This window comes from Corythoichthys intestinalis, chromosome 7 (genome assembly GCF_030265065.1).
Source record: "Corythoichthys intestinalis isolate RoL2023-P3 chromosome 7, ASM3026506v1, whole genome shotgun sequence".
Classification (NCBI taxonomy): Eukaryota; Metazoa; Chordata; class Actinopteri; order Syngnathiformes; family Syngnathidae; genus Corythoichthys; species Corythoichthys intestinalis.
Window position 1 is genome coordinate 48,497,093 of NC_080401.1, and position 13,405 is coordinate 48,510,497.

Sequence of the window (13,405 nt, forward strand, 5' to 3'; positions counted from 1 at the left end):
TAGAGAGGCCTGTAATTGTCAACATGGGTAAACCTCAACCATGAGAGACAGAATGCGGAGAAAACCCCCCCCCCAGAAAATCACATTGTTTGATTTTTAAAGAATTTATTTGCAAATCATGGTGGAAAATAAACTTTTGGTTAATACTAAAAGTTCATCTCAATACAGTGGTACCTCTACATACGAAGTTAATTCGTTCCAAGACCTTGTTTGTAAGTCGAAATGGTTGTATGTCGAGCAGGATTTTCTCATAGGAATACATTAAAATTCCATTAATTCGTTCCACACCCAAAAACCTACACTAAATCCATAATAAATACTGCTGGTACAATTATTATAAATGGCAATTAAACATAGCAAAATAAATAAGTTATTAATAAAAATCAGAATAATATAATAATGATAATAATAATAAAATAAAAATGATTCCGTTAATAATGTAACAAATTGGATTCTAATGTGGCGGACACTTTTTGCTGTACCTGAATGCACCGCGGGGCTGACGTCACAGCGAGATAGGTCAGTGCGGTAGAGATAATACTTTCGTTTTCTTGAGAGCACAGTCAACTGCAGAGGGCAATGGGCGTTTTGTGTTGAATAAGTTCTTAAATAAATTATAAAAACGTGACGAAGCTGGCGATTTCTTTGGCTATGTTACCACAATAATAATTGTCACCTTAACTTATAAAGACTGGCGAACGGTGGTCGGAAGAGGACCGTGGAGCTGTATTGTTGAGCCAGCTCACGGATGCGCACCCCACGCTCATATTTTTCTATAATTTGCATCTTCATTTCAAAGGTAAGCATCACTTTTTTCCTTGTTTCACCAACTGTACCAACTTTTTGGAAACCTGTGTTGACTTCTCACACAAGAAAATCCGCCGTGAGTTCGTTTGCGTTGCTGTCGTGTCGTCGTATTTCGAGCATGTCGTCGGCTGTAGAAACAAATGGCGCGTCAAATTTTACGTCGGATGTCGAAAAGATCGTGTGTCGAAGCGATCATATGTCGAGGTACCACTGTACTTTGTTATGTACCCTTTCTTGGCAATAATTGAGGCCAAACGTTTTCTGTAACTCTTCACAAGCTTTTCACACACTGTTGCTGGTATTGTGGCCCATTCCTCCATGAAGATCTCCTCTAGAGCAGGGATGTTTTGGGGCTGTCGTTGGGCAACACGGACTTTCAGCTCCCGCCACAGATTTTCTATGGGTTTGAGATCTGGAGACTGGCTAGGCCACTCCAGGACCTTGAAATGCTTCTTACGAAGCCACTCCTTTGTTGCCCTGGCTGTGTGTTTGGGATCATTGTCATGCTGAAAGACCCAGCCACGTCTCATCTTCAATGCCCTTGCTGACGGAAGGAGATTGTCACTCAAAATGTCTCGATACATGGCCCCATTCATTCTTTCCTTTACACAGATCAGTCGTCCTGGTCTCTCTGCAGAAGAACAGCCCCAAAGCATGATGTTTCCACCCCCATGCTTCACAGTAGGTATGGTGTTCTTCGGATGCAATTCAGTATTCTTTCTCGTCCAAACATGAGAACCTGCGTTTCTACAAAAAAGTTCTATTTTGGTTTCATTTGACCATAACACATTCTCCCAGTCCTCTTCTGGATCATCCAAATGCTCTCTAGCGAACCGCAGACGGGCCTGGACGTGTACTTTCTTTAGCAAGGGGACACGTCTGGCAGTGCAGGATTTGAGTCCCTGGCGGCGCATTGTTTTACTGATTAGCCTTTGTTACTGTGGTCCCAGCTCTCTGTAGGTCATTCCCCCCGTGTGGTTCTGGGATTTTTGCTCACCGTTCTTGTTATCATTTTGACGCCACGGGGTGAGATCTTGCATGGAGCCCCAGATCGAGGGAGATTATCAGTGGTCTTGTATGTCTTCCATTTTTGAATAATTGCTCCCACAGTTGATTTCTTTATACCAAGCGTTTTACCTATTGCAGATTCACTCTTCTCAGCCTGGTGCAGGTGTCCTTCGACAGCTCTTTCGTCTTGGGCATAGTGGAGTTTGGAGTCTGACTGACTGAGGTTGTGGACAGGTGTCTTTTATACCGATAATGAGTTAAAACAGGTGCCATTACTACAGTGGAGCCTCGTTAGACCTCGTTAGAAGAAGTTAGACATCTTTGACAGCCAGAAATCTTGCTTTTTTGTAGGTGACCAAATACTTATTTTCCACTCTAATTTGGAAATAAATTCTTTAAAAATCAAACTGTTCTTCTCTGTTTTTTTTTTTCCCACATTCTCTCTCTCATGGTTGAGGTTTACCCATGTTGACAATTACAGGCCTCTCTAATCTTTTCAAGTAGGAGAACTTGCACAATTGGTGGTTGACGAAATACTTATTTGCCCCACTGTATATATATCATGATTTTCTTCGAAGTCAAATATGATAATACATAAATGGGATCAAAAGGGACATACCTGATGCAGCAAGAAAGTGCCATGACACGGCATTCCACCCCTGTGGTCCACCACAGCAGGAATATAGCTAAAAACGAAAAGGCCCAACATCATTAACCATTTATAATTCATTTTGAAGAGAAGCTATCAGGAAACGGACTTACTCTCCGTTAGCCTCCAGCTCGCAGATTTCAAAGAAAACCATCAGGTCGTACTTGCAGTGGCAAGGTCCGGACTGCGGACGCGCCACCGCCGTCAGCTTGGTGGCGGGCACTAAAAAGAAAGTTGAGATGGTTGGACAGGTAATAGAGCAGGCAGGTTTGTCATGGGCGGGAAAGATAAGAGGAAAACAGTCTTGGAGGGATGAAGAGGGAACAATAGTCATGATTTATTCACAGAGCATTTACTTGTTCAGTTTGGTTTTTAAAAAAACATGCAAAAATTGTAATACTTTGTTACACAATGGTTTTTTATGTTATGAGAAAAAATGTTTAGTCTGTAACGCTACTTTTCTCAAAATATTTCAACTTAAAGATCTCTTTAAAAAAAAAAAAAAAAAAAAAAAAAAAAAAGATTTGATAGGGAAAACCAAAAACAAAAAAATTGAGTGAAGCCAGTTTTGAATTAAATCCCCAAAAAGTCAAAACATTTCAGTAAAATTGAGACCTTCCACAGCAAAACCTGATTGGACACATCATTAGCCACATCTGCACAATGCTTATTGATTAACTAACTGTCCTCCCTTGAAAACAAGAACGACTACCTGTAAATCCTCATGTTTCTTTACTAATCCATCTAGCGCCGTAATTGACAGCCATTGAGTTAACACTATCACACCATATCTTTATGATGCTTTTTTTTTTTTAGTTGTAGCACGGCTGTAGCTTATGTTGTGTAAATGAATGCGTCCAACGTTTGTATAGTCCAGAAGAGGAAGAGCAAGGAGAGCAAACATACGCGACACCAAGAAAGCCAAAATCCACCAATCCTGACACGTTAAACAAACCCCTTTTTTATGTCATTTCACTTTTTCTTCCTTCAAATGAAAACAAGTGTTTTAAACGTTTAAGGCTCAGGCATCAAACACGTGGCTCGAGGGCCATACCTGGTACGCCACATAATGGTCAGAGTGAATCATGTGCGTATACTTTGTTTCTCTCACTAAACTAAAATCAAAATAGAACTCCCAGAATATAATTTTTGTTATTTTGTCCTTGGAAAAAAATCCCCCAAAACATTTAAAATACTTGTAATAAAGCAGAGAATATTGCTTTCTTTCCATTATTAATTAAATAATCTTAGGTTAAAAATAAAAATACTTTTAAAAGATCATATTTAAAGTTGTTCCCATTTTTGTTTTATGGTACATTAAATAAAACAATATATATAATAAAATATTTTTTTACTTCACGTTTCCCGCTAAAATTTTCTATTAATTTTATTGGAATGTTTTCAATAAAATTAAGCTACAGAAATAGAAAGAGGAGAATATATTTTAAATTATTTTTATTATTAAATATTTTTATATAATATTTTGTCCTCTTTAAAAAATATATACAAATAATGTTTTTAATTTTAATAAATAAAAGGCTACTTTTTTTTTTTTTATTTGAGTTTTTTTCCTTTTTTTAAAAAAAATTAATACGGAATAACATTTTATTTAAAAAATAAATAAATAGACATTTTTAAAAAATCATAACAAAAAAGTGATGTTTTTTCTTTTTAAAATTAAAAATAAATACATGAAAAAAAATATACAAAAAGGAGAAAATTTACTGTTGTTAAGTCAAATAAAAGATAAAATATTTTTTTTCCCGCTTTTTGTTTTTATAATGTAAATAAATACAAATAAATGAATACAAATTAAACAAAAACAGTTTTTGCTTTTGATTAAATAAAATGAAAAATAAAACAACAAAAAAAAGAAAAAAATTACTGCTTTTACACTTTTTTGTTTTTATTACGAAAACATGAATTGAAAAAAATACACACAAAAATAGTTGCTATTAAGAGGCTTTTAAAAAAATGGATTTGGACAATTTCCCCAACGTCTCGCCTATCAAAATAGTTGATTCATTTGCCAATCGCTTAGTTGTCAATTAGTAGTTGGCATGGCCCTCGACATCGATGAGTTTGTCACACCTGGTTTAACGTGTCAGGATTATCTAGGATCATCGTGAACCAACCGGGCTTCTGCGCTTTAATAACAGAACAAACGGAGGCCAGCCGCGTGGGTTCGTTCGTTTCCATCAGGAAGGAAGCGGCCAACCCCGCGGCGGAGATGGCGCGGCCCGACAGCGAGTCCACTAGCGCCCCGTTGAGCGCTTCGGGCACCAGGTAGCGAATCAGCTCCAGCGTTTTTTCCCGGTTCTGCTCCGAGTCCGCTGCTCACAGCCAATGACACGTCGCGCCAACGTACATGTGACAAGAGTGATGTCGTTTTTTGGGTTAAGGTTTCTTACCTGGTTTGGACAGAGGCATCACACGAGGAAATTGTCTCCTGCAGGGCCGCAGTGGACTGTGGAAAAAAGAATGTCAATGGCAGCCATTGACTCCGATAGACGAGTTAAAAAGGGTTACCTGATAACGTCTTTACAGAGAGGAAGAAAAGCTTGTTTCTGGTAGTGTCCAAACACTTCAAACACGATGGGTTGAGTTGTGATGTAGTCCACGAACGATTTGGTTACTTCAACGGCGATCTGCGAAGAAATAAAAAAGTGTCATCGTGAGTTACTGATGAGTTAAAGCTACAACATTTCATTGATATTTTTTACATTCTGGACATGATAGAAGCCAAGCGGGGGTCCACGTCCAGTGTTCTTCAGAGGTTCTGTGGAGAAGGCCTCGTCGTGACGGTGGATGAAACTGCACACAAGAGAAGATGCTCAAAAAACAAAACAAAAAAGGCATCATTTAAAGGTACAAAAAAAAAATGGTTCAGGTAAATGAACTTTTCTCAAGAAAGGCTTTTTACTTAACCCCTTGATGTGTAAAATTTACATTTAACATATATACTGTACAGTACATCAGAAAGCACTGAAGGAATATATAAGTACATAAACACAATCATAAAATATGTATATTAAATTAATTAAAAAATACAACAAAAAAATGGGGAAAAAATTAAAAAGGATTAAAAACTTTAATAGAATTTTTTTTTTTTAAATGATTAAAAATAAAACGGTTAAAATAATAAATAAAAAAATATATATATATATATTATAGGGAACATATTTAAAAAATAGATATCGATAACATCGTGTTAGTGCTGTACCGATACAGATACCAGTACGTACTGGAAACCAGTGCTTCTCAATTATTTTCTGTTACGTCACCCCCATCAAGACGTAAATGTTTCACGCCCCACCCTTAACTCTCTACCGCCACTTTGAATAGTATCATTTGTCTATAAATTATTATTATTAGTTAAGAGTGTGACAGTATCTCGATACAGCGATATATCGCGATATTTTACAACCCGATTGTTTATCGATATGCTCCCGCCAAGTATCGATATTTTTATTTGACATATTGGCCATTGGATGCTGTAAAGTGCTCAATGTTCGTTGAGCAATTCCTTGGCGATCCACTAGGGGCGATCAAGAGTGGCAGTGAAGGTAAAGTGCGCACAAATCGTCTACAGAAGAAGAGAGGAAGATCTAAGTGGGTTGAAAAAAATGAAAAAGTTTCGTGGGAACGGTGGAGAAAAAGTGACAAAAATATTGTTACAAATCACTCATGTGGACGCCAACAAGAAAGGAAGTAAGGTGAACAAGGACTTTGCTGTATGCAAGAATTGTCGAACAAAAATAAGGTTCACTGGCAGCTGGTGACGAAGTGGACACGGATTTCTTCACTGCTTTGCTTTCATCACTTGAGGTAAGAAAGTTTTGCAATGTACTTGATTTTTTAATTTACATGTATTATTTTGATGAAATTTGGTGTTGAGTGATATAAAATGAACCAGGACCCTAAACTGGATGAAAATGAATATCGAACAAGCCTACATGAATTTACTAATTTATTTGATATTATTTGAGAACCACTTTCCATATAGTTTACTACACAAACTGTTATTACTGCCATTTTGATGCAATAAGCTATAAAAATGGTTTGAATAGCTTCCAAGATATACAGTATAAGGTGATGTGCATGATAATTAATGTAGCCTACATATTAAAAATAGGGAATTATTTTTTTATTTCTATACATTCAATTCATATATTTTTTTAATTCACTCAATACTTCAAACACAAAAAAATCAGGATTTCAACTCAAAAGCTAGTAAGTAGCTAATATTTTTTGTTTTATTTTGTTGTTTTTAAGGTGAGGAAGAATTTGACTGACTGAGTCCGACATCTCAAATGCTGAAGCAGATGGTGGAAGTGCTCAAACCGATGCTTTTGGCAACAAAGGTCATATACGAAGAAAAGACCCACCAATTTTATCATTGCCCCACTCCAAGCTCAACTGCTGACTGACACCTACAGCACTGTTAATTTTTTTTTAGAAGATTTAAAACTTTAAAGAAATTAAGGGTGCCATTCTTGCGATTGGCTGGCAACCAGTTCAGAGTGTACCCTGCCTACTGCCCGTAGTTAGCTGGGATAGGCTCCAGGACCTCCGCGACCCTCGTGAGGAAAAGCGGCATAGAAAATGAATGAAAGAATGAAGGGTGCCACTCATCATGATCTCTCCAAGAGATATCAGTGGTTGGGGTTTGTTTCCTCTATATGTGCAGGTAAACAATTTGCAATAGTAGATTCATATTATAACAGCAACGTTGCACAGAAAAGGTGTCACTGTTTAATAAATGACTTAAACAGTATTTTTTTTCTAATTTGAAATATCTTTTTTTTCATTTCAACTGTTGTATCATGGAATATCATGTATCAAATTTCTGACCAATATATCGATAATCGCCGCATCGTGATATCGTGAGATAATCGTTATATTGAGCCTTGTATCGCGAATCGTATCGTATCGTGAGGCGCCCTGAGGTTCCCACTCCTATTATTAGTACACCTCTGGATAACACTGAGTCCTTTTTTATATTAAAGGGAAAAAAAGTCATATGGATCAATTAATATTAAGTATTACTTTATTATAACATTGTTTTAGTTGTAACAGAAAAGACTTACAGAGCATCAATTTGCCTCAATTAAAAAAAAACTAAAGTCACATCCAAACTGTAAAAATCCACTCTAGGTAAATTTTTTTGACCATTTGAGACGGAAAAATAAAATTCAATAACATTACTGAATGAGTGAATGAATGATCAATAATAAGAAGTTCCAATTGATTACCAACATTACCTCATGAGGAAAATATGCCAAACAATTTGACCGAAAAAAAACAAAAATTACTAGAACAAAAACAACTGTGTCATTGGACAGAGGAACTGTTTTTATTTTTGCTGAAAGCAGTATCAGCTCCTTTGCTATGGTGTGGGGTAATTTTGCACTAAGCAACTTGGTATGCCACCTTATATGATGCGAACAGTGCTCGCTAATTTACTGATGTAACACTAACAATGTAGTACGATTGTTGGCAATATTCGGCACGTTTTCGCTGAAGGAAAATCAAGCGGTTTATCAATGTGATTGGGGTCTAATGTCTTTAAGTGACCTATTAATTAATTTGGCTTCCTGCTGTCTACTGCAAACATTTGTTGACACAGTAAACACACTGGTCTTTCCTCATCTCTCACTGTATTAAAAGTCAAAGCCAAACGCTACACACAGTGGGGCAAATAAGTATTTAGTCAACCACTAATTGTGCAAGTTCTCCCACTTGAAAATATTAGAGAGGCCTGTAATTGTCAACATGGGTAAACCTCAACCATTAGAGACAGGATGTGGGGAAAAAAAACTGAAAATCACATTGTTTACTTTTTAAAGAATGTATTTGCAAATCATGGTGGAAAATAAGTATTTGGTCAATACCAAAAGTTCATCTCAATACGTTGTTATGTACCCTTTGTTGGCAATAACGGAGGCCAAACGTTTTCTGTAACTCTTCACGAGCTTTTCACACACTGTTGCTGGTATTTTGGCCCATTCCTCCATGCAGATCTCCTCTAGAACAGTGATGTTTTGGGGCTGTCGTTGGGAAACACAGACTTTCAACTCCCTCCACAGATTTTCTATGGGGTTGAGATCTGGAGACTGGCTAGGCCACTCCAGGACCTTGAAATCCTTCTTACGAAGCCACTCCTTTGTTGCCCTGGCTGTGTGTTTGGGATCATTGTCATGCTGAAAGACCCAGCAATGTCTCATCTTCAATGCCCTTGCTGATGGAAGGAGATTTTCACTCAAAATCTCTCAATACATGGCCCCATTCATTCTTTCCTTTACACAGTTAAGTCGTCCTGGTCCCTTTGCAGAAAAACAGCCCTAAAGCATGATGTTTCCACCCCCATGGTTCGCAGTGGGTATGGTGTTCTTCCGATGCAATTCTGTATTCTTTCTCCTCCAAACACGAGAACCTGTGTTTCTACCAAAAAGTTCTATTTTGGTTTCATCTGACGATAACACATTCTCCCAGTCCTCTTCTGGATCATCCAAATGTACTTTCTTCAGCAGGGGGACATGTCTGGCAGTGCAGGATTTGAGTCCCTGGCGGCGCATTGTGTTACTGATAGAACCCTTTTTACTGTGGTCCCAGTTCTCTGTAGGTCATTCACTAGGCCCCCCCGTGTGGTTCTGGGATTTTTGCTCACCGTTCTTGTTATCATTTTGACGCCATGGTGTGAGTTCTTGCATGGAGCTCCAGATCGAGGGAGATTATCAGTGGTCTTGTATGTCTTCCATTTTCTAATAATTGCTCCCACAGTTGATTTCTTTACACCAAGCGTTTTATCTATTGCAGATTCAGTCTTCCCAGCCCGGTGCAGGTCTACAATTTTGTCTCTGGTGTCCTTCGACAGCTCTTTGGCCTTGTGCATTGTGGAGTTTGGAGTGTGACTGACTGAGGTTGTGGACAGGTGTCTTTTATACCGATAATGAGTTAAAACAGGTGCCATTACTACAGTGGAGCCTCGTTAGACCTCGTTAGAAGAAGTTAGACCTCTTTGACAGCCAGAAATCTTGCTTGTTTGTAGATGACCAAATACTTATTTTACACTCTAATTTGGAAATAAATTATTTAAAAATCAAACAATGTGATTTTCTGTTCTTTTTCCACATTCTGTCCCTCATGGTTGAGGTTTATCCATGTTGACAATTACAGGCCTCTCTAATCTTTTCAAGTAGAACTTGCACAATTGGTGGTTGACTAAATACTTAATTGCCCCACTGTACATACTTTGTCATGTTTCTTCGTCTTAGCTCTTCATATCTCCAGTGCTCTTTGCTGTGTGCTCGTTTGGTTAAAAAAATACTGCGCACATTCTGAAAATGAGCACCACTGCTACCCAGTGAGTGGATGTGCAATTACGCTTTATTCAACTACGGCAAAAAAATATGCTCCCCGAGGTCACATGCGCCACCTCAGGCATCCCTGGGGAAGGCGCAACCCACTTGTTGAGAAGTACTGCTGTAAACCATTGTTGTTTTCGTCAACAAAGACGAAAATATCAGTTCAACGAACATATTTTTTATGACGCTGACGAGACAATACCGGGCTAAAAACGTGTCTTGGGAGACGCGACAAATGCCCGTTTTCGTCTCATGAGACGAAAATGTGCCATAGCTTCGGTTAAATGTCCACAATGTGTGACATTTTCCTATTTCATGTGTAGTTAGCCTGCATTGTAGCAGCATTTGGTTTTGTCACTCAAGTTACATGCTGTGACCACAAGCACTCACCGGTGCCCTCTCCAGGCTCCAGGCTTTCTTGTTTTGAAACACATGGTAAGATTTGTTTTCTTATCTTGGCAAGAGAGAAAATGCAATGTTGCTTTAGCCTCTAAAGATCTGTGCTGAGTGATCATCACACACACACACACACACAATGTAACTCGGAGCATTGGATAGCAATCGCGGTCTCGTTAGCATTAGCATTTAGCGTGGCAGGCCAAATCTTAAACTCTCCGGCAATTTTTTTTTTACATCGAGTTCCTGGCGTCCAGGTGGGTATAACTAATTGAAAATAATGTACTGTTTTCCTGCTGAGTGTTTATTACTATCACCAAGTTGGTGTTGTCATTGTAGAAGCTACAATATGTGCTCGCCTTGTTCATTCCAAATTGTTAGAAACCTTTTTCTATTCATTTTTGGTCTAAAACTTTTTAATTTTACAGATGAAAACATTTTAAAGCTTAGACGAAATTTGAGTTTTTGTCAAAGAAAACTAAACGAATACATTTTGAGATTACTAAAATACTGTATGACTAAGACTAATAAGTATTTTCGTTCAAAAGACTAAGATGAAAATTAGAAGGGATGACAAAAACAATACTGCGCCTAAGTCCAGTTTATGTAAATAGTTGATTCTTGCCTCATAAGAATTTTTTACTTAAAATTTTTGTTTTTCTACTATAATTGAAAGGTTTATTTATTTATTTTTATAGTGTACTCATAGCACTGCCGTTTTCTTGTTTGTTTTAATCTCATATCATTACTTTCTCTAAATTAAAAACATACTACCAGAAAAAAACAAAGAGCTACAGTATGTTCTCTCACTTGAACTGGCAGAAGATGTCGGCGTATTCGGCAGAGATATTGAACGCTTGCAGCACAGTCACACGGAAGGTGAAAACATTCCCAATTTTGAGATGTTCCGCCGTCACGTCTGCTTGACCGTTCAGTCCCGGCTTCCCTGCCGTCTCTTCTTCACCTCCGGCAGCTGCTGGCGACACCACAAAAAAACCCAACCATAAAACAACAGCCACAAAACTTTATCCTGTTTTCTTTTTGTTTATAACTTTAATAGTGATTTAGTGTGACTTTGATGTATAATTTTATTTGCGTTTTTCTTATTATTAATTGTGTATTGCAAATTTTCATGTGATGTAAAACATGGTGGATCACTTTGTACTAATTTGGCAATGGTAGCGGAGTCCCTCAAGCTTCCATTCTTAGTCCCATTCTGTTTTACCCCTTTCAAGGACAGATGTCACTACAGTGGACACAGGTCACAAAGTATATGTCGTAATTGATAGTTTATGAGAGGTCGTAAGAGATTTATAAAAAAATAAATAAATAAATAAAATTCCAAGACTAAAATACACACGGGCCAAACTTAGTTTAACATGTCTTGATGGATGAAGTCTTCTTTTTTTCCATTACAATTTGTATTGATTTAAAAAAAAAATGTTTTTACAGGTTGAAGTTTAAAAAAATAATTATATTCATTTATAATTATCTAAACTTTTCATTACTCAGGGCTTTTTATAAAAAATGTTTTGCAATGTTTTAAAATTTCTTTTTACATATTACTATTTACAACAGTTTTTTTTTTTTCCAAAATGGATCCTTCACTTAATTTATTTTATTTTGAATTATATCTGTATGTAATTTTTAATTGCCTACTGCAAAATACTTGCACGCAACACTAATACCTCAATTTGATGTCAAATAAGAGCCGCAAAATATTGGCCCGTGGGCCACGATTGATGTCTGGACCCCAGGTTTGAGACCCCTGTTCAATATAAATGTAATAAAAACCTTTAACAAAATACAAAAAAAACAATCTGAATTCGTGTGTGAAAGGCTTAATTGTACATCCTAAACGTGAAAACAAAGGCCCAAACATTGTCACGTCATCCTCACATGTGTTATTGTTGACTTCATCTGCTGAAGGTCCCGTTTCTGCGCTTTGCCCTTCGCCCTCTACAATGCGAAGTTCTTCTTGGGAGACCCCGGCGTGGGAAAGACCCACTGGATAGGACTCGGACTGGAACTGCCATAAAAATCAAAGAAAACTTTGAGAATCATTGGCAGCAAAGGAAAAAATGTTTGCTAAATTCCCAGTCTTAATGGATTGGACGTTACGGTGGCCGAGAAGTGTCAAGCGAAATGCAAAGTCCAAACACTTTACGAAAAGACAAAAAAGCACAAAAGCAAATTGCCACAACACAGACGCCAAATGCAAACCCTTTGCAAAACAGAAAAAGTACGATGTTAAATAGCCACAGCACAAAATAGATCCAACGAATAACCACGACACGAAACCCACTTGCCACAACACGAACCCCACTGTCTTAGTCATATTTTAGTCATCTCAAAATGTGTCTGTCTTCGTCTAGTTTTTGTTGACGAAAACTCAAGAGTAATTTCGTCTAGTTTTAGTCGACGTTTACTAAAAAGGTTTTCGTTTGTAAAATTAAAAAAATTTTAAACCAAAAATAAATAAAGGTTTCCAACTATTTCGAATGAACATTGACGGACGCACACATATTGTTGTTTTACAAAGACAACGCCATCTTGGTGAGAATACACACTCAGCAGGAAAACAGTACATTAATTTCGATTAATTATATCCACTTGGACGCCACGAACTGTAAGCAAAAAAAAGTTGTCCCATGAGTTTTACGCTCGCTGTTAGCGAATGCTATGCTAATGCTATGAGTTACATTTAGTGTGTGATGATCACTCAGCACAGACCTTAAAAGGCTAAAGCAACATTGTGTATTCTCTCAGGCCAATAAAAAAATTATACCGTGTGTGTAAGCCTGCTTGAAGACTAGAGACGACACACTGGTGAGTCGGGAAAGGGGGCGCAGCACATTACGAGCGGCACAAGTGGACACTGCTACGATGCAGGCTAACTACGCAATCACTAAATTTCACACATTGTGAACATTTGCGCATTTTCGTCTCATCAGACGAAAACTGGCATTAGTTTCGTTATGTTTTAGTCTCTCAAAACATGTTTTTAGCTTATTATCGTATCGTCATCGTCTTAGAAAAAAAGTGTTCGTTGATTAAATATTTTTGTTATCTTTGACAAAAACAACACTGCACAACACGACACCAGTTACCCGCAACACAAATGCAAATGGATTGCAACACAACAGCAAAAAGCCAAAGCACGAAATGAAAATGACAT

The 13,405-nt window shown here is 37.6% G+C and overlaps 1 protein-coding gene across 10 annotated transcripts in view; it reads right to left on the reverse strand.

The window, feature by feature from the left end:
• kif1aa (kinesin family member 1Aa) overlaps window positions 1-13,405 on the reverse strand; it is a 149,654-nt gene that overhangs the window by 61,923 nt on the left and 74,326 nt on the right. For 8 of the 10 annotated variants that reach the window (XM_057840193.1, XM_057840189.1, XM_057840188.1 and 5 more), the window contains 7 exons: window positions 12,127-12,256; window positions 11,038-11,203; window positions 5,188-5,278; window positions 4,994-5,112; window positions 4,876-4,931; window positions 2,578-2,686; window positions 2,435-2,501 (listed from right to left, as the gene is read on the reverse strand). In XM_057840193.1, the coding sequence (XP_057696176.1) occupies window positions 2,435-2,501; window positions 2,578-2,686; window positions 4,876-4,931; window positions 4,994-5,112; window positions 5,188-5,278; window positions 11,038-11,203; window positions 12,127-12,256 (738 nt within the window). The remainder of the gene's footprint in view (window positions 1-2,434; window positions 2,502-2,577; window positions 2,687-4,875; window positions 4,932-4,993; window positions 5,113-5,187; window positions 5,279-11,037; window positions 11,204-12,126; window positions 12,257-13,405) is intronic. The other 2 variants (XM_057840194.1, XM_057840183.1) reach the window with 1 other exon arrangement.